This window comes from Trachemys scripta, chromosome 1 (assembly GCF_013100865.1).
Source record: "Trachemys scripta elegans isolate TJP31775 chromosome 1, CAS_Tse_1.0, whole genome shotgun sequence".
In the NCBI taxonomy this organism is placed as follows: domain Eukaryota; kingdom Metazoa; phylum Chordata; order Testudines; family Emydidae; genus Trachemys; species Trachemys scripta.
This window is the reverse complement of record NC_048298.1, coordinates 44,709,313-44,734,243: the sequence shown is the minus strand read 5'-3', so window position 1 is coordinate 44,734,243 and position 24,931 is coordinate 44,709,313. Positions and strand designations below refer to the sequence as shown.

Sequence of the window (24,931 nt, the reverse complement as noted above, 5' to 3'; positions counted from 1 at the left end):
AGGGATGCCAACATGTATGTGTGAGGAGAGAACTGCCTGCAGGTTCTGTGTGGGAATGCAATGGTAGGCCTGTGCTTTTGAGAACAAAGTGATCCAGAAAGGAGTGACCCTGACAGTGCTTATGTTGTAACTTCTGAATAGTGGAATTATTTATTTATTTATTTTTTTAAAAACTAGAAATGTAGTTTATTACTGAAATTTTATGGAGACTGTGTGTAATTTGTTCTTACTGATTTGGCAAGTGTCGCTGATTGTTTAAATGTCATTTTATTTGCTTTTTATCTGCTCAAGGATCTACACAGTATTTACCTGTTCTCAGATTATCACATTGCATCTCTTATGATTAAATGCTTTTTAAATATTAGGTTTTTTTAAATTCACTGCATCTGGCAGCCAAAAAGCATTATTTCAATATTGCAAGCTGTTAACTTGTATTTTGAAGTTTTATCTTTTAACCCTTGAACTGGTCACTATGTGAAATAATTTTCCTTAATTACTTTTGAACGCTTGTTGCTACTTCTGTGTTATTCTCTAGGTTTATAAGTATCCAGCATACTCTTTGTATAAATTTTGGTTTGCCATTGGGTGAACATACTTCTAGATTATCCATTTTAAGAACACCTTTTCAGTCATGATTATAGATTATGGAATCTATTTCCCAGTTCATCTTAAATCTCAAAAAATAAATTCCTTCTAATTTACTAGGTTAAGTTACTTATATTTTTGACACATGTCTTTATTGTACAGCACTTCAAGATACTAATGAGTTTTTAAAGAGTCTGTGTGGGGTTTGATAAAAGTTAATTTAATCCTTGTTAAACAAGGCAGCTTTCAATTTGCATTGTCAGTCTTCTACTTACCTAGAACAGGGGTGGGCCACATCAGGGTAAGGAAATTGTATGGTGGGCTATGAATACTCACAAAATTGGGGGTTGGTGTGCGGGAAGGCAGGAGGGCTCTAGCTGAAGGTGCAGGCTCTGGGATGAGAGGTTGGGGGTGCAGGAGGATACTCCACTCTGGGATTGAGGGGTTTAGAGGGCAGGGAGATTAGGACTGGGGCAGGAGGGTGGGGTGCAGGAAGGGGGTCAGGCTCATGGCAACACTTACCTCAAGTGGCTCCCACAAAAAGCAGCATGTCTTCCCTCCATCTCCTACGCGGAGGTGTGGCCAGGCGACTCTGTGCACTGCCCTGTCCTCAGGCGCCGTCCCTGCAGCTCCCATTGGCTGCAGTTCCTGGCCAATAGGAGCTGTGGGGGCAGTGCTTGGAGCTCGGGCAGCATGCAGAACCTCTTGGCTGCCCCTATGTGTAGGAGGCAGAGGGGCGATATGCCGTTGTTTCCAGGAGCCATGCAAAGTGGAGCATTACCCTGCTCCTGCTCCCCAGCTGGAGCGGGACAAGCCCCGGACTCCACTTCCTGGGGAGAGCTTGAGGGCCCAATTAAAATGGGTGGAGGGCCTGATGTGGCCCCCGGGCAATAGCTAGCCCACCCCCGCCCTAGAAAAATGTTATAACCTATTCAGAGAAAAGCTGCTCTTTCTCCTTCCATCATGCCTCAGTCCTCACTTAGGGCCTTGAACCTGAATCTTCCCAGTTCCACTTCAGGCTAGGGGGAATTGAACTGGGTCTCCCACATTGTGGATGAGTTCCCTAACCATAAGGCTACAGGTTAAAGGGAGGCTGCCACTCCTCCCTCAACATTTTGTAAATCTGATCCTCTAATTTTCGTCAATGTTCAAAATATAAACGAACAATTTTGAGTCAGGTCAAAATAAAACATTTCACTTTGACATTAGTGAAACACAGTTAAACTAAACTGAAAAATACTATCTGACAGACTCCAACATGAATTCACTAACAGGTTGGGTTTGACTGAAACAACTTTTTACAGTGATTAAACTATTTATTGAAAAAAAATTCACCCAATTCTACTTCCATATTCCATTATCCTGAGTCATCCAGTTCCATATATTTATATTGCTCAGAGAAGCACGTGGTCATTTAAGGGTTCAGTTCTTTTAGTAGTTAACTGCATGTGGAAAGTCATTTGGAAAGAAACGAAAACAAAAAAAATTGTCCATCTTCTTTGTGCATAAGAAACATGGTGTAGATCCAACATAATTCATTATGATGAGCCGTACATATGTTCTTGATTATTTGGTACGTTGTCCCATCATTGAGCCTCCAGACCTTTTTTTCCTTGGATGCTTTAGAAAGATGTAGCTGAAAAGTAAAGCCCACTTCTGCAGCCCCTTTTCTTAGCTAACAGTTCACAAGTCAGAAGCCAGTCTCTGAAATGGGCTGCGAACTGGAGTGTGTCTAGAACAGATAGCTAAGCATTGTGATCCTTCATTAAACACTAAAGACTGCCTTAATTTTCTGGTCATCCTCCCCTATTTTAGGGATTAACAGCTCTGGCAGGAATGCAAACTCTCCTGTGGATTCTTCTCTACCTCCACTGCTCATCTTGACTTTTTGTGAGCTGATGTCCTCAGTACTTTAAGACAGTTCATTCATTGGGACCAGAAACCCACTAACTCGCTGTTAGTGTCAGCTAGGTGCCCAAATTGGAAAAGTTTGATTTGTTTACATAGAATGAATGGCTGCTACAGCAGTGTGGTAATTATTCACTACTTGTGCTTTGCCACAGGGGGGCACTGACTCCCCATTATCCTAGGGGAAGTAACTTTTTGGCCATGAAGTGAGGCATAACAATCAACAGATCTTCTGATTAGGTTCAGTGCCCATGCAGATAAACCAGCTATTGCAGGAGAAAATTGACTTTTCAAATAGAACTGTACCAATGGCACAAGAAAATGGATGGAACCCCTGCCCTAGAGCACAGCTAAACTCATGTGAGCAATAGTTCAGTGAAAGGAGTCAGGGACACTAGCTGGAAGGTTGCAGTCTGCAACTTGAGGACCACCACCACACAACGTCAGCTGTATTACTCACCCTGTGTAGTGGTTTGAGTATTGGCCTGCTAAACCCAGGGTTGTGAGTTCAATCCTTGAGGGGGCCACTTAGGGATCTGGGGCAAAATCAGTACTTAGTCCTGCTAAGGAAGGCAGGGGGCTGGACTCGATGACCTTTCAAGGTCCCTTCCAGTTCTAGGAGATGGGATGGGACGGGACTATAGAGGTAATGAAGGGAAAAAAATCAGCATTTGAGAGGAGCCTGGATTAGGAAAGAGGATGATGCTGACAAAAGCAGGGTCTCCAACCCTTGGGCCTGTATGGTTTGAGTGCTAGGCCTCTCTTCCTGTATGTATGAGGGCTGCCACTGTGATCAATTGAGGTGTCAAACTAACAGTTGCTAGGTTAAAATATCTGAGGATAAGTATGTGGCACTCTTAGTGGAGGATTCTTGATTCTGGTATTCATTTCCCTTGCTGATCTGATGGATTTATATCAATTAATCTTTTCAGAGGTCCTTTCTTCTCTTGGGCTTTTGCCTGAGGAGGGGCAGGTATTTGGGTCATGACTTGTGCTAACCAACCAAGTACCTATATGGGGTCTCTGGCTGGCTTTGTATTCAGGCAGCTAGCCTGAGCTGCTGCGGTACTACCCCTGGCTACACAACTTAGCGCATGTCTGTCTGCTGGTGCTGGGAAGCACACTTCCAGCTACAGTCTAGACATACCCCTTACATTTAGATTGTCTATATGAGGGAGACTATACGGCGTAGCTTTAGTTACCTACTGGTGTAACCCTATAGTGTATTCTGCCAGAACAGGTTTTTCCTCCACAAACAATGGTAGCTATGTTGCAACAGATATTCTTCTGTTGACACAGCTGCATCTACTCTGCAGGTTACATTGGCATAGTTATATGGGGGAGGGTGTATGGATTTTTCACATCTGACCAATGTTATTATTTAAGTGTAGACCAAACAGTAGTGTTTCCTCCACTTATGGTGTTATTGGAAAAATCTGTAGCAGTTCAGGATCCTTTGATCTTTCCAATTTAATGAAGATCCTAATTTCATACAAATCTGTTTATAATATATGACAGAGGAAAACAAAACTTGTTTTCAAATAGAAACACTCTTTGGAAAATGTTCATGGGATATTGGTGTCTCATATATAAACATGTATATTCACTAAGAACTTTCATTAACACAGAATTGAGGTTACCCTGTGTTATCTTATGCCATTCCAGAACAAGGAGTTTAGCAAAACTCAGATCCCTGAAATCTAGGTCCATCCCGCTCCTGTGCGCTTGCTCCAATAGGATGGGGAAAATAGTGCCTTGAAATGGTTGTAGGGTGTAGTGACTGACTGAGGCTGCATGGTCTGTGTCCTAAAATCCTGACCGTTTTATTCCATAGTGGTTACTATAACTTCAAGTATGCAAGAGAGACATATCTCCCTGCATCTCCCCCACTCTACTATTTCCAGTTCACTTACTGGAGGATTTACATATCTCCTTTCTTTCTCCCTCCCTCTCCCCCCAGTTCAGCCAGGGCATCCACTCTAGGCTCCACAACGGTCTCTCCTTCCCCTAGGACCAGGGTTTTACCCAGCTGCACAGTTCCCTAGCAAGTCAGACTACTAAGCAGGCCTGCTTTGCTTTTCTCTTCAAAGAGAAACAGTTTAATTGCCCACAATTACAAGGTACCACACCGATCTTTCTAAGCAAGCACATTTATTAAGTGAAATCATTACAGAGAAGACATATTAGCAGGTGTGTAGGTTTTTTATTGTTTAAGCCTACTGGAGATCACCAACTTCAAAACGAACTCTGGCAGGTGATCAGTCCTTCAAACTCCACCAAGGAGTTTTTCTGGGCTTACAAATTAATAGCCACCTTAGCTCAGAACAAGCATGCCAATTAGTACAAGAGTCACTCCTTTATACAGATTGGGCCTCTGATATTGTCCACGTACAACAGGTGATCAGCAGACAAAGGTTCCCTTCTCCCAGTGAAGCTTCAAAAAGGCAGTGCATACCTAGAGGGGGTACATTTGCATACACCTCCCCCTAGAGATTTCTTGGAAAACGCACTTAACTTTAAAACTTCATTCTTGTCTAGTCCATTGTTTCAAAAATATAGTCCTTTGAAGCTTGTACTATTCCCCAGGATTTAGACTGGTCATCTTTTCCCCCTACCCCCAGACCTTACATACCCTTCCACAAAACAAACATTTGCAATTTTAATACTATGAGCTTCTAACATACTTAAAAATTCAATATGGCTTATCCAGGATATTGCAGGAAATCATCTCTGTCTCAGCACATTTCCTTGATTATATAGCTTTAGCGGTCCACCAAGATGGGTCCCATGCTCTCCCTAAGCCCCCAACCCCTACTTCAGCCAGGCCCTCACCAGGTCATGCCCCTGACACACAGTCCATTTCCCACCCCATGGGTGGTGATGTACACTAACTTCATATTCCCTGGTTTTCAGAAGTTTAAATTTGTGATACCCTCAGACCCCCCTCCCCCCGATCCCAGTTTACCTGGAGATCCATGGAGGGAGGAGTGGGGGGGGTCTCAGATATGCATGCCTAGGAGAAGCAGGGCCTTCTTAAAACCTGGAGCAGGCACACACAACTGCTTGCTGGGAGGGAAAAGTTGAGGGGGGGAGAAAATGGGGAGACAGTTTGAGATAAAATTGGGGTGGGTGGTAGGGGAGGGGAAAGAAGTTGGGGTCTCAGGCTGGGGCTCTGTCAGCCCTCAGTCTGTTGCATCTCCCTCCTTTTCTTCCCCCCCCCATCCCCATTTCCAATGAACCGCCCCCTTCTGGGTCCGTTAAGCCCGTAGCACTTTAGAAGTTATTTGTATGTACAAAATTTCCTCCTTACTGTCAGGCACCTTCTGCTTGTGCATACGCTTCTCAAAGGCAAACTACTTAGTGAAGGGCTTGTCTAAATGATGAGTTAGTCCGCACTAGAAGGGTGATTATGTAGTTTGAGTTGTACACGGAGGTGGATCCTGCACCTTCACTAAGACTCCCATCCCTGTTTCAGCCAAGCCTTCTCTGCTGAATGACCTCAAAGTGACTGTCTCCTTTTTCGATTTTCTACCACTTTACCACTAGCATTAGGAAGCTAGAAAAAAGAACCAAATCAACACATTGGGGGAAAACGGTTGGATAATTGGGAAATCAGCTTAGCACTCAAGGATCTGAATGTGGAGGAGGCTTAAAGTAATTCCAAGTCAAAGTTACAGCAACTTTTTGAAGCCTGAATCCCAAGCAAGGGGAAAAAATTCCTAGGGAAGGATTACAGATCAAACTGGATGAACAGGCATCTGAAACAGGTTATGAGAAAGCAGAAGGAATGGAAGATAGGCTAGATCAGCAAGGAAAGCTACCTCTTGCACATCAGAAAGTGCAGGGAAAGAATGAGAAATGCCAAAAGCCATGCAGTGTTGGACCTTGCAGAAAAAAATAAAACCAATAATAAAAGATTCTATAGCTATATAAATTGGAAAAAAACCACACACACCACACAAGTGAAGAAGTGGGACCACTAAACACTGAAGATAGGGTGAAAATTAAAGATTATCTGGACATGGCCCAACACCTGACTGAATACTTAGCTCCTCATTACCCTTACTAAAAAGTGAAGCAATGGGGTAGTGGCAGGGTGGCTAACAGAAATGAGGCTATGGAAGTAGAAATTACCATATCTAAAGGTGGAACTCAAACTCAAGCAGTTTAATGGAACCAAATCAGGATGCTTGAATAATCTCCAGCCAAGAACATTAAAGGAACTGGCACAAGAAATTGCAAGCCCAATACTAGGATTTTTAATGAACTTGTAAACTCAGGGACTGGAGAATTGCTAGTATATTTTTTTAGAAAAGAAAAAAGTGATCTGGGAAACTACAGACCTGTTAGTTTGACATCAAATTGTATGCAAGGTCCTGGAACAAATTTTGAAAAAAAGAAAAGGAGTTAAGGACATACGATTTACCTATAATTGGGATTATACACAATATGGTTTTACAAAACGTAGATCTTGACAAACCAACCTGATCTCCTACTTTGAGGAGATAACTGGATATTTAGACAAAGGAAATGCAATATACCTATCTACCTGGATTCCAGTAAGGTATTTGATACAGTTCCAAATTCTTAGTTAAATTGAAAAAGATGGGGATTAATATGAGAATTGAAAGGTGGATAAGAAACTGGGTAAAGTGGAGACAGTCTGAACTGTCAGGCTGGAGGGCGGTTACTAATGGAGTTCCTCAGGGATCGGTCTTGGGACCAATCTTATTTAACATTTTCATTAATGACCTTGGAATAAGAAGTGGGAGTGTGCTAATAAAATTTGTGGATGACACAAAAGGAACTGTCAATATGGAGGAGGACTGGAATATCATGCAAGAAGATTTGGACAACATTGAAAACAGGAGTAATAGAAATGGGATGAAATTTAATAGTGCAAAGTCATGCACTTAAGGACTAACAACAAGAATTTTTGCTATAAGATGGGGATGCATATTGGAAGCAGAGGAAGATAAAGATCTGGGTGTACTGGTTGATCACAGGAGGATTATGAGCCACCAATGTGATGCAGCAATGAAAAAGGCTAGTGCAGTCCTAAGATGCATCGGGCAAGGTATTTCCAGTAGACATAGGGAAGTGTTAGTACCATTGTACAAGGCACTGGTGAGACCTCATTTGGAATACTGTGGAAATTCTGCTCTCCCAAGTTTAAGAAAGCTTAAATTACAACTGGAACAGATGCAGAGAAGGGCTACTAGGATGATCCGAGGAACGGAAAGCCTACCTTGTGAGAGGAGACTCAAAGAGCTTGGCTTGTTTAGCCTACCCAAAAGAAGGCTAAGGGAAGATGTAGTTGCTCCTCACAAATTCATCAGAGGAATAAATACCAGGGAGGGAGAGGAGTTCTTTAATTTAAGCGCCAATGTGGACACAAGAACCACTGGATATAAACTGGCCATCAACAAGTTTAAGCTTGAAGTTAGGCAAAGGTTTCTAACCATCCAATGACTGAAGTTCTGGAACAGCCTTCTAAGGGAAGAAGTGGGGGCAAAAAAACTAACTGGCTTCAAGACTGAGCTTGGTAAATTGGTGGGGATGGTATGATGAGACTACCTACAATGGCATGTGACTTATTTGCAAGTACTAGTAGTAAATATCCCCAATGGCCAGAGATGGGACACTAGATGGGGAGGGCTGAGTTACTACAGAAAATTCTTGCGCAGGTGTCTGGCTGGTGGGTCTTGCCAACATGTTGGGGGTCTGACGGATCACCATATTTGGTGTAAGGATGGATTTTTTCCCCCCTGGATCAGATGGGCAAAGACCCTGGTATTTTTTTGCCTTCCTCTGCAGCATAGGGCACAGATCATGTGCAGGTTTAAACTAGAGTAAATAGTGGATTCTCTCTAACTTGAAGTCTTTAAATCATGTTATGACAACTTCAGTAATTCAGCCAGAAATTATGGGTCTATTACAGGAGTGGGTTGGTGAGATTCTATGTCCTGCAGCATGCAGGAGGTCAGACTAGAGGATCATGATGGTCCCTTCTGGCATTAAAGAATGAGTTATGTTTGCAATAAATCCATAGTGGTAATTTTTTCTGAAATCAACAGAATTTATTCTAATCCCATGTGCTGCAGTAAATTAAAGTATCCATAGTAGGAAGTCATTGTAAGTCTTGCACTCTAATTACATGCACATCATAGCATCATGTGAAATGCAAATTTTCATATTCAACTCATTTACCACCTACAGAGACTTACACAGACAAAAGAAATTAATGTTATTACTTCCTTTCTAAACAAAGTTCCAGCTATGTTCAATATTAAAAAAACAACCCTTTAAAGGAATAATGTAAATGACTTAATTAAATGGGAAAACCAGCAGTAACTATAGTCTTTATCTTTTATGGTTCCAGTCTCAGGAAACAACACTAGCACCTTCAGTTCATCCAAGGATCTAAATGTACTTTACAAAAACATTAAAACTTCATTGACTCCAAGAGGCAGGTAGATACTATCCATATTTAAATGATAAAAATGAGTGCCTTGTCCAACGTCACATAGGGCTTATTTACACAGTGTGTTAGTCCACACTAGAGGGGTGTAAATGCTAGCATGTTGCATGCTAAATGCCAGCATGATGAACAGGTGCCATGTACTAAAAGTTCCCCGGTGCTCATTAATATAGTTCTGTTTGAAATGGGCTATGTTAATGCACAGTAGGGAATTTTTTTTTTTTTTTAAATGTACACCAGTGGGGTCCACATGAGCATTTTGCGGACTGCCTGGCCCATGTCCACTAGAATGGGCACCCTTCTAGTGCAAAGTAACTCATGATTTAGACCAGCATAGAGTTAGTGGTGATGACAGTAACAGAACTCAGTTGTCCTTTCTCCCAGTTCCACATCTCAAGTAAAAGACCACCTTCCCTCCCATGTTCTCCCCTTAACATGGGCACACAATTCTTAGTTGCATAGGCTGGAGTTAAATGCATACATTAGGGAGAGAGAGAAAAAAGTCTCCCCTGTATACCACATAATTCTTCATGTTCAGGGAAATTGCTCTGATCATAATCAATAACCTGCTTTAAATGCAAATCTGATCACAACATTAACTATGGTCTGAACCCACACTTCCAAACAATGGACAAAGTGCTTAGAATCTGAATAATTGTGATCTACTCTGAGCTCCTGCATAATACAGGCCATGACTTCCCTGAATTAATTCACACTTGAACTAGGGCATAAAACTTTTAGAAAAGCAGTCAATCTTGATTTTAAAATGTAGAGTGATGGAGAATCCGGCACAACCCTCGATAAGTTGTTCCAATGGTTAATTACTCTTACTGTTTATTTTCGTGCCTTATATCTATCCTGAATTCATCTAGCTTCAGCCTCCATCCACTGGAACTTGTTATATCTTTGCATGCCAGACAGAACCAAATCACCCTTTAACCTTCTTTATGATAAGCTAAATAGAGACTCCAGGAGTTCAGTCTCTCTTCCTTCTTGAAGCATGGACACCAGAGTGGATACAATATTCCAGCAGTGATCACACAAGTGCCAAATACAGGAGGTAATATAATCTCTCTACTCCTACTCAAGATTCCCATTAGCTGTTTTAGCCACAGCCTCACACTGGCTACATTTGCACTACAACATAACCCTGGGGTTAGTGGAACTCAAGACTACAGTCACTGGGTTTGAAAACCCAGGTCTTGAGCATCCACACTTGAGACTGGGCCTGACACAGGGACTCCAGCATCCACATTGCAGTATGCAAACCCAAGTCCAACCAACCATAACCCAGACTTCTAGTGCTCTCTTGAAATGTGGTCACTCTTAGCCTTTTGTTCATGGTGCAGCGTGGGAAACCTTGATTGTCACAGCCTACCAAATTCCCAACAGATTATGCAGAGCGGTCTTTTGGATCTGCATACTCCCAGCAAGCAGAGCCAGCAACATGAAGTAGTCACCATTTTGAAGAGCTTCTCTTGCTTGGGCTTTCACTCCTGTTTCAGGAAGCGGGCAGAACTTTCACAAGATGCTGGTGGACAGTTTGGCAGCATTTTATGACCCACCAAAGGCATCTGAAAGAGCTAATAGAGCAGGAGAAAGAGGAAGCTAAACAATACAAACATGGAAGACAAACTGGCTGATGCTGCTCAGGACTCTTAGTATAGCTGTTGATGACACTATGTAGACCAGTGCTTTTGAAGCAGGGCTACAAGAGCAGACTGGCAGGATATCACAGTCCTGTGGACCTCCGATGACCAACAGTGGGTCCAGAGTTTTCACATGAAAAAGAGCTACATTTTTGGAGCTTTGTGAGCAGCTTGCCCTGACCCCCCAGCACTGTGACACATATACGAGGATGGCCATGTCAGTCCAGAAGCAGGTTTCTATAACTGTCTAAAAGCTTGCTACCCCAGACAGGTCTATTGCTAACTAGTTTGGTGTTGGAAAGTCAACTGTGGGTAAAAGGGTGGCCAGGGCACAGTCTGATGTGATCAGGCATGTGATTATACCTAAAGGTGGAGAGCATAAACAAATCCGTTAAATAACTGCTGACTTTGAGAGAATGGACTTTCCAAACTACACCCATAATTTGTGCTTCTTGAGAAGCACACGAGTACCTGAAGCACAGAGTACTACTCTATTATGCAGGCCCTTGTGGACCACAGAGGCAGATTTATGGACACTAACGTGGGCTGCATAGGAAATGTTCATGATGCAGGGGGTTTCTGCCTGATTGGCAGCTTGAAATCCCACTGATGCCTACTTGGACCCCAGTGTCATCAATGATGTCTGCATTACTGTGGCTTGCTGTGCTCTGCAAAAATCTTTGTGAAAACAAAGATGAGCCATTTGCCCTGAATGGACCTATGACAGTAATGGATTGCTGAACCAGTACACTCAGTCAGAAAGTGCATTGGTCACAGCTGAAGCAGGATACACCCAGTCAACAGAAATCAGAAATGCTCTGTGCTCCCACATTATGGACTTGCATAGGCCAAGGGAAGAGGTAGAACAGTATGTTTATGAATGTTTTTGTAAGTTTACAGTAAAGGAGGTACTACCACACCACAAGATAAGTGGAGAGAAAGGGTACTGTCACAGTACACAATGAAAAGATGGGTATTCATTATTATGGATTTTTATTATGGATGAGAGGTTTGTTAATGTAATGGGGAGAAACTGCATTTGCAGTATTGATTGAGGTACACAGTTGTATTTAATAAGTGTTGGATACAACCTACCCATTGTGCCTTACCCTGTATTTATCTTTATTTTCAACAATCACATAAAATGTGATGTAGTGATAGCAATAATAATTTCTTAAATTACAAAAACAACAAATGTTGAAGCATTGCCAGACAGGCCAGCTGCCATTAGAACACCAAAACAGTAGTAATAAGCCAACACCACAAACAAAATGCAAAATTAGGGGATTTTGTTTGCGCTTTTTGGTTTATTTATGTCCCCTGGCATGTTCTCCTTTCCTTGTGCATTTAGCACGCACTTGCTGCCACTGTATGGGTGTATAGGCCTCCAGGGAGGTGGTGGACTGCAAGAGAGGCTGGATAAATGAGAGGGAGAGGGTCAGCATGGAGGTGGAAGTATGCTGGGAGTAGATTTCCCCTGCCCTGCTGCTTTTGTTAAGAGCCACTTGCATAGGCTACTTTGGACAATTCCATGGTTGGGTATTCCTGAGGAGAGGGGACTCAGACCCTGGTATGGGTGCAACAGAAGCCTGAACTCGAGGGCCTTAGCAAAAACAGCTGCTCAGACAGGTCTTTTGCTGGGCTCGGCCTTTTCCATCAACGTACATTCCTATTCCAGAAACTGCAATACAAGTATCTGCTCATGTACTGCAGTTCTGTCCTAGAACTCTGTAGCCTGTCTGTGCCTTTCCGTCTGCCTCTCCACTTCTTGAGAATCCTTCTCTCTTTGGTACTGCACCTGCTTGTTAACTTGTCCAGAATGTCAACCATACGTTCATTACAAAAATGCATCCTCTTGGACCAGTCCGTGATGGTATGGAGTCAGACAGAACTGTATATAGACTTAGGGCTGGTCTACAGGGGGGGGGGGGGGGGGGGAGACAGAGGGGGGGAAAAAAATCGATTCAAGATACGCAACTTCAGCTACGCAAATACTTGAAGTATCTTGGATCGAATTACCTGGAGTCCAGACGGCGCGGGATAGATTGCCGCGCTCCCCCGTCGACTGCGCTACCGCCGCTCACTCTGGTGGAGTTCCGGAGTCGACTGTGAGTGCTTTCGGAGATCGATATATCACATCTTAACGAGACGCAATATATCGATCCCAGATAGATTTCACTACCTACCGTATCGGCGGGTAGTGAAGACGTACCCAGAGGGAGGGGTTAGGCTCATGGTGGAGTTTGAGCCTGGGCTTATAGTACAGACATACCCACTGAGAGCTCATGTTCATCTGATTTATCCACAATGATTCCCAATAAACAGAGTCACCATTTCCCAAGATCAAGTTCCCCCATACTGCAAGTGTGGTCTGCACTCTTTGTTCAAATAAAGGAATATTGGCATATGGCTATATTTCAAGATCTGAAATGAAGATTAACTGGTTCACCTGCTATCATTTAGAATTAAAATCATTTCCTTGTTTTATCTGAGCCAATCATGCTACTTAAATTATAGCTTCTTACAATTAGAGCTATAAACCTTCATAAGACATTTCTAGGTTCAACAAATATAACCTGTTATAGGTAATAAGATGAATATCGATATTAATCTATTAAATGATTACTCTATTTGCCATAATGTTAACATGCTGTAAAAACATGCAAATGATTAGCAGCGTGCAGCAATTAAGTGAATATTGAAATAGTTTGTGCCTTTATCAGGAAGTCGTTTAGCAGCAATTAACATTTTTCCCCCACTCATGTTTGTGTTATTTTGTTCAAAATACATGACAGTAGATTTAGCAAGGAATTAAAGTGCTTTATTAATGTAGTTTCTTAAAAAAAAAAAAATCTACACAGTAGGAATCTGAAAATACTCAGTTCTCCTAAGATGATACATCATGTGGAACTGTAGCCCTTCCAGGGTACAGTATTAACAAGCAGGACATGAATTGCACTCAGCTGGAAAAGCTCACATCTACAGCTTTGTTCTGCTCATGAATACAGTACATTGTTAATAGCCTAAAGAAATTTTTGGTCCAGTAAATTAAGCTGTTATAGCTATAGAAGGAAGATGGACACAACATGTACTAATTAGCAAAAAATGGTAGTTAAAGACATTCACTTTATTAAAATCATTCTTGTATGTGGACATATAAAAAGTCAGTTTTGCCCACTACTAGGTCACCTGCTTGGACTACTAGCATTAAAGAGTTTTGATACCATTAAACAAGGCAAAATTTCCATGTTCCCAGAGAAAACACAGATCAATAAAAAGTTTTCCATATTCAAATATACCCTTCTATATGCTGCAGCTGAAATTCCGATTTTCATAAGCTACCAGAAAAGCATTTTGTTTAAGGGACATTGGTTTCGTACTTTTACGTAACAAACCAGTATCCAAGACATTAAGCCTGCCTTCTATTCCTTTTCATTTTAAGCCAAAAGTACCATCCAATCACAAACAAACAAAAACCACAAAACCTTTTCATAAATTCAATTTTCCAATATGTCCAGTATTTCCCAAATGTTACCTTAAGAATTATGTCAATTTAAGACAATCTAATGGAAAGAGCTTCACATTTTCAATATTTTATTTAAGGAAAGTTTCAGTGATAAATATCATTAAGATATTTGGTGAGGAAGCAATATTTAACTAGCATGATATTTGAGAATCTTTTTCTAAATTTATTTAGAAATCAAAATGGATACTATAAATATAAAAACTATTTATACAAAATAAGATTTGAATCAAATTATGCAAATAGTGTTCCACCAAAAAAAAAAAAAAAAAAAAAAATGACTAAGACAAAGTTTAGCATCACTCAGTTATTTTAGAAGCAAATTACATTTGCCATTTCAAACGTAGGTTAAGGACCTTTCATGTCATTAGCACACTGTATACTAGGAGTAACTAGTTTTAATCGGAAATCAGAAGTTTATATCCTGGCATACACCCTTTTCTACATTGACATGACCTTCCCATTTCATCTCCACTCCCACTTCAGAAGACTGGCAATGCCCACTAAACATTTGTTACATCCAAGCATCAAGACTGCTGAAACAAATGAAGACTGGATTCAATTTAATATATTTTTAAAAATTGCGATTAGTCATGAGATTAAAATACAAATAGATTTTAATTGCACTGTTAAACAAAAACAAAGCACCACTAATAATGTTTGTGGATGTTTTCTACATTTTCAAATATATTGATTTCAATTACACAGAATACAAAGTTTGCAGTACTCACTATTATTTTGATTACAAATATTTGCACAGTAAAAAAAATTACTTCACCTCATGCTTTTTTTAGTGTGAATATTTGTAATCAGAGCACTGTACACTCTGTATTCTGTGTTGTAACTGAAATCAATATATTTGAAAAATGTAGAAATCCACCCAAAAATATTTAATAAATTTAAATTGGTATTATTGTTTAACAGTGTGATAAAATCTGTGATTCATTTTTTTAATTGAGTTAATTTGTTTTGAGTTAATCACTTGAATTAACTGATTGACAGCCCTTCTTTAAAATTATTCCCACCTATTGCAAATGGAGTATGATGCAACATAACATTCTCTTTAAATTCCATTATTTTACCCCATGCTCTACCCTTTCAAATTCCAAATTCAATTACCGTATATTTTGTTAAGATGGTTTGGGAACAAAGCAATTACCACTTAGCCAAGAAAGCATTTTGTCAGTGCTAGGGTCTGAACAGCTAAAGAGCCTTACACATCACAATTTATACTTTTTTTTACTAAAGGTATGCCTACACTACCCGCCGGATTGGTGGGCAGCAATCAACCCACTCCCGAGCACTCTTCCGTCAACTCCTGTACTCTCACCGCGGTGAGAGGTGCAGGCAGAGTCAATGGGGGAGCAGCAACAGTCGACTCACCACAGTAAATAGGTCTAAGTACGTCGACTTCAGCAATGTTATTCATAGGATATCTTTTAAAAAAAAAAAAAAAAAAAAAAAAAACCACACACCACAGTAACTTACCCTCAAGGCTTCAATTACAAGATCCCGTGCTTCCAGTTCCCCTTCCATTACACTAAGGAGCATCCGCAGTTCTGGCTTGCTCAGATTATCCACATCAAACTCTCTTTTCTGTAAGAGAAGTACAATTGATGAATGAATACACTATTTAAATGCAGGTATGGTTACGGTAGGAGGGGGGAAAACAAAGATAAAACTGCAAAGCAAAAACAAGAGAGAAAGGGCATGATAATAGTGCTAGTTTCTGTCAGCATTTCCACCACAGACCATATTTTTCTAAAGTTTATTATTGTGTTGTAAAGATTTGACATGATCTGAATTGTGACAAGCAGGTTCAAGGTGAGTATCAAGTAGTTTTACCCCTTTTTATTTAAGATGAAGTGTGAGGAGTTTACCAGTACGTGCTGTTCTCAAACCATTTTTCTTTCAAAGGGCCAACTCCTGCAAAGACTTATGCATGTGATTAACTTTAAGCAAGTAGACCCACTGAAGTCAAATTCAGTCAAAGTTAAGCATTTGTATTTTAGCTGTCTTGGGGCTTCACATTGTCAACTAAAAGTCTGACAAATAACTTTATTTTTCATCCTATCAAATGATTCCATATACAGGGTCTCAGGGCAATTGCACAAAAGAAAGTTAAAAATCAAATAAATACAAATACAAAAGACTAGCAGAGTAGGTAAATAAACACTCCCAATCACAGAAAAGCCTCTATAACAGATGAGGCCTGCCCTAAAGGTGGGGGGTGGGGGGGGGGGGAAGTATTTTCAGACCAACAAGAGAAATTTAATTCCACAGCTAAGATCCCTCCACTAAAAATTGCTCAACAGCCCATGGATATGTAAATCAAGTACAGGTCACCCCATCTAATAAAAGAAAGACATGGCAGAAAAAAGGTCCAAAAAAGACAGGCAACAAAAACAATTAAAAATGCATGGAAAACTTGTGTGAGTAGATGCTGAAATAATTGTTTAGAGTGCGGATTAATAAAAGGAGACATGATATGGGTGAATAATACTGCACAATATAGATAAGCTGTAAAAAAAAAAAAAAAAAAAAAAAATTCATTTCCCCTCTTCCCCAAAAAAGGAAGAAAAGGGCATTACAAGGAAATTGAAAGATACTAAATTTAAAATTGATTAAAGGAAGTACTTTTATGTTTAAAAACCCACAATTAGCTTGTGAACTCATTGCCACAAGACTCCATTGAAGCAAAGCAGCCAGCTGAATACAAAAACAGGACCAGACTTTGATAAGAAAGATATCATCCACAGTTATATATAGTAAAATAAATTTCTGCAAGGGGAGTAAGTCCTCCTGTTTCAGTGTGTAAGCCAGCTACTGATTTTCTTCCCAACCATAGGCACTTTCCCAAAGGAAAGTTATTCCATAATTAGAGAATTTCACAAAAAGAGCTGATAATCAGGAGAAAGGATATTAGACTTGGGCAATGGTTTGATCTGGTATGGCAATTTCTGTTTTCCTACTCCTGTTAAACTTGAATATTTCAGCTGAGCTCAAGTATCACGACAGCACACGGAGAGAGGAACTCTCCTGGATGGCTACAACCCAAGCTATAGAGTATCATAGAATAATATTAACACCTTGACTTGCACCCAGAAGAAAACAGGCAGGTTTCCGCAAACTCCGCAACAGTGAAGCACTATGCTCTTTTCAACCAATCCCACTATATAAATAGGCCATCATATTTTATGCCAACTGCAGTTTCTGAGGTCTTCTGTGTTAGTCTACATGGGATTACTCCTGAAGTGGGAGGTGACAAAGGCTTGAATGACTGTATCAAGGTCTACATCCAGAAGAAATTGTCACAATCATTGTACCAGGAACCCCACCACCACCACCTCCCCCCCCTTGGGCAACATCACTTGGGAATCCAAGAGCAATGAGGATTCTAGAATTAAGCCTTTTTAGTTTTTATTTCCCTCCCTCCTTTTTAATAGCCAAATCATTGAAATTTGAACAGCACTGTGCAAATCCACTTTCAGTTAGCCTTTTAGTCAGTTATTATGGATGTTGCTTGCAGACACTCACTAGTCCATGATGAGTAGGAATTTGTAGTGGCCAAGGGGCAGAGCCACCAGAACTGATGCCTATTTCCACTGAAGGAGGCAGCAAGACCAGGAGATGAACAAAAGCTGTAATCCCGTTTTTTTAAGGAGAATTTGACAGCAAACTGGCCCAGGTGATACTCTCTCAAAATGGGAATAGAGCAGATGAGCTGTTTTCCCCAGCATGGGAAAAGAAGCAAAGTTGCCCAAAACACCGCTACTGTTGTAGTTGAAGCATTCAGAGGAACCCAGTGTGGGGGGGTGAACATGTGGGTGTAAGTGTAGCTGGTAAGCATTGGGTCAATTCTGTAAGCCCTCATTACAGCTAGTTTTGAAAAGCAATGAAAAAGGGCATGGTTGTTATGATCTGAAAGTTTGGGGATGCTCCTTCCACAGGAGAAAATAGACGGAGTGAGAAATGTATATAGTCCTTAGGAGGAAAGAAAGATACCACTGGATTAAATCTTCAAAGTGACTAGTGATTATGGATACCTCAATTTATGGGTGTCCAAGTTGCCAAACCCTAGAAGAGCTTGATTTTCAGAAAGCAGAACCTCAAAACCCAATGAAAGTGAAGTTTAGGCAGGTGACAACAGTATCTTAGGACTTTTTTTTTTTTTTTTTTTTTAAAAGGAATTAGTGCATGACCCACACCAACCTCTAATTCTTTGGTTTCAGCTATCATTACTTTGCTTGTTCGGTTTTTGAATTTGTCATTGAGATAGTTGTCGTCCCCCCCCGAAGTGAGTTCAGGTGAAAAGAACATGCAGGCTGGAGCCTTATTTACATCTCTACTTTGATATGTGACCCGATACAATACGAATTATGATACAACGTGGTAAAGCAGCGCTCCGGGAGGGGAGGGGGGGGTGCGCTGCGCACTCCAGCAAATCAAAGCAAGTTTGATATAATGCAGTTTCACCTATAACACAGTAAGATTTTTTCTGGCTCACGAGGACAGCATTATATTGAGGTAGAGGTGTATCTGTACATGTAAAACATCAGGGCAGGCTTCCCCAGGCTACTTAGCCAACATGCATCCGCCTTTGAGAGACAATGAACGTGGCTATAATTCCTATTAGTTTTAGTGATTTTGGCAACAGCACCTGAATCCATCAACTCTTTCCAAATAGACCAATGAATAGCCTTGATATGTAAACACCAGTAATAAATAAATAAATAAAATAAAGTGGTAGAGTAAACATTTGAAACCCTTCATTTTAAATGCCCTTTGTTTTGTTCTTGCTGTTCCACATTCAGGTCAAGCTACATGCAGAACTGTGCACTGGAGGTTAGAAAAAGTGCCTAACCTTTCCCAGAACTACCCCATCCTTATCTGCTCTCATGCCAAGGGGCCAAAAAAGCAGTAGGTCACTTTGAAAGCTTGTTTTCCTTGTTCTGTATTCTCACACATGCAAACGCAACCTCTCTCACTACTTCTTTTAGAAGTCTCTACAGCAGTGGTTCTCAACCAGAGGTCCAGGGCCCCTGGGGGGGCCACCAAATAGAACCAGCGTTAAACTCGCTGGGGCCAAGGGCAGAAAGCCAAAGGCCACTGCAGGGGACTGAAGCCCAGGGCTCTGAGCCCTGCCACCCAGAAGCTAAAGCTGAAGCAGCCTTTGCAGTGCCCCAATGGCCTGGGGCCCTGGGTAATTGCCCTGCTTGCTACCCCTCAATGCTGGCCCTGGCTTTTATATGAAGAAAGCCAGTTGTGGCTCAGCAGGGCCATGGAGTTTTTAAATAGCATGTCAGGGGTGGCCTCAGAAAGGAAAAGGTTGAGAACCCCTGCTCTATAGTACTCACTGTAGTAACAGAGCACATTACACAGATCATCAATACTAGTATACTGCCTCTAGTTTCTTCCCTCCCAGCAGTAAAATTCCCCTCCTCTCACACCCCTCCTATATCTAATTCAGCTTTGCAGCCGGCAATACCTCCCCTATATTCCTTCTTCTATGACCTACATTGCGGCAGTATCTTATAGTAGCCCTGTGAGGTAGGGAAACGTTCTTGTCCCTATTTTACAGATAGGGAATTAAGGACAAAATTAAGTGGATTGTTCAGAGTCACTCTGGAAGTCCATATGGCAGAGCCAGAAACTCAACCATGATATTCTAAGACCTCATCCAGTGCTTTAACTACAAGACTATCTTTCTTCGGTACACCATATTTCCTCTCCTAGCTCATTAGGATATTTCTGATAAGCATGGCCAAAGGAGGAAGGGGATGCAGCTACTAGGGGACAGTGCAAGCAGCATGGTCTCCCCCAGACCAGAATTCACTGTCAAGAGCAGGGGTGGCCAGCCTGGGGCTAATGCGGGCTGCCGATGTATTACTGTGGCTCTTTAGCTACGTACATTGGTAAATTCTGGCTCCTTCTCAGGCTCAGGTTGGCCACCCCGGTCAAGAGGTAAAGTATGTGAAAGTTCCCTGTTAATATATTGGCAGCACATCATTGGTAAAGACTTAGTCACTATGAACCTTGACAAGGTGGATTGATTTAAAATCATGATTTAAACCAGCAAGCAGAAAACCTTGATTTAAATAATTGATTTCAACTATGTTTTTGCATTTGTAATTTTTAGCTATTTTTCTAAGGAAAGGTTTATTTGTATTGATTGTTAACTATTAAAACATGTTGATTTGCAACTAAATACAGCCTTTACACTAAGCAAAATATAGCCCCAAACTATCCGAGAATACAATGCATCTATTTAAAAAAAAATATATATAGTGCAATTAAAATTCAATATCTGAATAAATGTATACATTTGTTATTTAGAAATTAGTCAATGTTGCATTTATTTTTACTTGTGATATCTGCCAAGTCTATTTGGACGGAAATTCAAAAATCAATTAAAAATACATGCAACTTTAACAAACTGGATACATAAGAAAATATATTTATCAAAAGGTTTGACAAAACAAACATTTTACATTTAAAGCAAACGCATTAAATAACGTATCTGTAGTTAGTGAATTGTACTGATTGTTTCAGTTAGATCTCCCCCCACCTAGTTTTTCTTTTCCAATTTATGAATTAAAAATCAAGTTTTCCCTGCTTGTTCAATTTCCAATTGGTTTCTTAACTTACAGTGAATTAGTCACTGTACTGAACTAGTTGAATAAACTGAAAAAGAAAATTACTCTTGCAGAAGAGGCTACTGATGTCAAAAGCTAGTTTAGCATTTTAACAAACTCTGGTTCCAGATGCTTAGCCAGTGACTTCTAACAGTTCTGTGGTTTGGGTTATTTTAAAGCTTGGCAGCAAATGTACTGCTTAATAATTTGTATATTAAAATTAAGTAAGAGATTATAAAAGTTAGACCTTGATTTGACAATTGAAATTTTAAAAAATTCAATTATTTTTATCCACCCTAGTCCTTGACCAGAGTTGAGCCAGAGACATAAGTGAAAATCTATTCAACACCAAGGATGCAATTATGAGCATTTTAAATGGGGACCTGATCAGGTGATGTACTTTTTTTTTTTTTTTTTTTTTTTAAGTAAATCCTTTCGTGACATGAACCAGAGCATAAACATGGTAGCAGCAATGGGTGATTAAGAGGGTCTGCTGGTCATATTAAATTAAGTTTAGCTACAATAATACACAAGCAAAAAGAGCCAGAACCTATTTCTTAAGTAATTTTCTGCAGTGTTTTATTCTGAAAGCTTTTTTATTCTTAGAGGAAGGAGATGATTAAGGATTAAAATCCTTATCTTCTTAACTATATTTGACTACTGGCCTGTCAAGTTTTTCTTGATAATTGAATCCTGAATTGCCAATAGGACAACAAATACAAGTACAGTATGTTTTATATCAGGGGTTCTCACACTGGGGTTTGGGACCCTTCAGGGGGTCATGAGGTTATTATATGGGGGTCCATGAGCTGTCAGCCTGCACCCAAATCCCACTTTGCACCCAGCATTTATAATGGTGTTAAATGTATTTTAAAAGGTGTTCTTAATTTATAAGGGGAGTGGGATGTCTCATTCAGAGGCTTGCTATGTGAAAGGGTCACCAGTATAAAAGTTTGAGAACCACTGTTTTATATGGTTATATTTTACATCTGAAATATTTAAAAAAAAAATTCAGAATTGGCAAAAGCGGCTTGTTGTAGAATTTTGGGGTTTGAAGTTTAAAAAAAAAAAAATAAGATGCAAGTGGTGCAAGAGAAAAAGCAGCTCAGATATTTGGAAGGCAGGGGGAAAAAGAATATTCCCTGGCTTTGGATTTATAAAATAAGAGAATTGCTTGACCCAACTGCATCTCTTTATAATTACACAAATCTTTTCTGTACAGTATTGCACCAGATCTGTAACACTACTCTTGACTTGGTCTTTTATATTATTAAATAAGTGGGCCATCCACTCAACTTATTCATGTACAATATTTTACACCCCTCAATGGCCAGCATGCAATCCAGTTGGCCACACCAGGGCTACTTGACTAGATAAATAAATCCATGCATTTCCCAGACTACCTCATGTTAGTTGACAGCATAATCAGATTTAAAAAAAAAAAATCCTGCCTGCCACTTCTTGGAAGCAGGATGTCTTCACCATAATAGACTTGCTTAGGTTCTTGTTTTGCCTCAGAGTAGCTGTTACAGTTACCTGAGCAGTTATATACCTATAAGCACCAGTACTCACAATTCTGCTTCTGTTTATAAGATAGATAAGAAGTGGACAGGAGGTGGTGGAGAAATTGGCAGTATTGAGGGAAAAAAAGGGAAGGAGTTGGGCAGACAAGGAGCAAGCAGTACAATTGCTTTTTTCTGATTTGTGAATGATTGTATTAATACAAATAAAATTGCTTAGTGAAAACTATTGCCTTTCAGGCTGAAAAAGCAGCCTCCCTAATATACTGAGCCTCGAGCATTGGACATTATAATCAACAGGACAATAGTTTGTTTTCATGCCAGCCAATATATTCTATATTAGTGGCTCTCCATTCATGTGTCCTCTGAGACTTAGTTACAATACTTCGAGCACTGAGCCTGTAACAGCCATTCCGCCATCCTAGTTTTACAACAGAGATGTATGAATATGTTGCTCCAGGGTGAAATTTAGCATACAAGACCCAAACAGAGGAAAATTCTTATTCCTCTGCCTCAAACTAAATTTGTAAGAAGTCTGTTCAGATGGAGTCTGAGTGTTCCCGAATGCCATGTCATTTTTTAAAATCCAATTCTGCAAGAATTTAGTGTTGCCTAGCAGCTGATACAGAATCATTAAACCACACAACTAATTAGCTCAGCCCCACCCAATTTGCTGGGTGCCCATCTCGAACATTAGTAGAGCCTAATTGCTAACCTGCATCCTCACAGATCAAGGCAGAAGCACTACCAACAGTCAAACAAAATCAGAAGCTTTAATCAGAATCTTTGATTTTCTCTTATCCACAGAGGAGTGTTTGGTTAGGAGGTACTAGTCTTATTTCCTATTGTATGTAGGGCCCTACCAAATACATGGCCATGAAAAATGCGTCACGGACTCTGAAATCTGATCTTTTGGGTGCTTTTACCCTATACTACACAGATTTTACAGGGAGACCAGCGTTTCTTAAATTGTGGGTCCTGACCCAAAAGGGTATTGCAGGGGGGTCACAAGGGTAATTTGGGGGTCGTGGTATTGCACCCTTACTTCACTGCCTTCAGAGCTGGCAGCTGGAGTCAGCTCTGATGGCAGCACCACAGCAGTAGCAGAGCAGAAGGATGGCAATACCATACCATGCCACCCTTACTTCTGCACTGCTGCCGGCTCTGCCTTCAGAGCTGGGATCCCGGCCAGCAACCACCGCTCTCCAGCTGCCCAGCTCTGAAGGTAGCACTGCCACCACCAGTAGCACAGAAGTAAGGGTAGTGCTACCACACACACTAAACTTGACTCCCCCCTTCCACAAATCCTTTTTTGGGTCAGGACCCCTACAATTACAATACAGTGAAATCTGAGATTTCAATAGCTGAAATTATGAAATTTGTGGTTTTTAAAATCCTAGGACCATGAAATTGACCAAAATAGACCGTGATTTTGGGAGGGCCCTAGTTATGACATATGAAAAGGACTCTGGTACTTCTCCCCATCACCTGAAACTGATGGATGCTGCTCAGAGAGGAGGACATTCCAAAATCCTGAATTCATTTGTGGGGAGGAGGTTTGGACAGGCACTGGTGGCACTTCACTCCAGAGATGTTTTGAGCAGGGGCAGCTCTAGGCACCAGCAAAGCAAGCAGGTGCTTGGGGCAGCCCATTTGCGGGGGCGGCAGGGATCCAGCATGGGAGCTGAGAACCAACAGGGGGCCCTGGGAGCTGTAGTTCCTTGGTTAGCTCCCTGCCTATAGAGCCAGCCCTGGAGCAGGGAAAGAACTACATTTCCCAGCATTCCCTTGGCCACTACCAACAGGAAAGAGGGGGAGGGAGTGAGGAAGCTGGGACCTTATGCTGCAGCCTGCTGTGAATGGAGAGCTGCACTGGGAAGGTAGGGATACCATATTTTAATTTTCAAAAATAGGGCTACCCTCTACTCCACAGGGTAGCCCCTCCCTGCCACCATCCACTCCCTCCGACTGCCCCCCACAGAAACCCCAACCCATCCAACCCCCCTGCTCCCTGATCACCCCCTCCTGGGACCCCTGCCCCAACAGGACTCCAGGACCCCACCCCCTATCTAAGCCCACTGGTCCTTGTCCCCTGATTGCTCCCTCTGGGACCCCACCCCCTATCTAAGCCTCCCTTCTCCCCAACTGCCCCCTCCTGAGATTCCCCCCCTCCGGACCCCACCCCCTACCTGTCCCCTGACAAATCCCTGGGACTCCCATGCCTATCCAACTGCTCCCTGTCCCTTGACTGCCCCCCCACAGAACTCCCTACCCCTTCTCCAACCCCCCAGCCCCCTTACCATGCCACTCAGACCAGTGTGTCTGGCTTCACGCTGCTGCATACATGCTGCCGTGCTCCCCTGAGGAGCCACAGGCCCCCCGCCCGCCTTCCAGATTTGAACACCTCAAAATTAAGGAGTGCTCAATCTCAGTTTGGGTGGCTGTTACTTCATTTCTCCCAAATCAAATATACTGATCCACTGTAACTTGCTATAGAAAACGTAGGATAAAATTGAGCAAGAAATGCTTCCCAGTGGTTATTAGGACTGGAATTGTTATTTTCAACAGCCATTGCCTTTTTTTTTGTGTTTGTTTAAAAGGAAGACAGTGATATTGCATTGGTAAATTCC

General features: G+C 41.3%; 1 protein-coding gene across 1 annotated transcript in view; it reads right to left on the bottom strand.

The window, feature by feature from the left end:
* CTTNBP2 (cortactin binding protein 2) overlaps window positions 1-24,931 on the bottom strand; it is a gene marked incomplete in the record, with an annotated part of 189,493 nt that overhangs the window by 157,130 nt on the left and 7,432 nt on the right. The window contains 1 exon segment of the mRNA XM_034768791.1: window positions 15,635-15,742. Within this exon segment, the coding sequence (XP_034624682.1) occupies window positions 15,635-15,742 (108 nt within the window).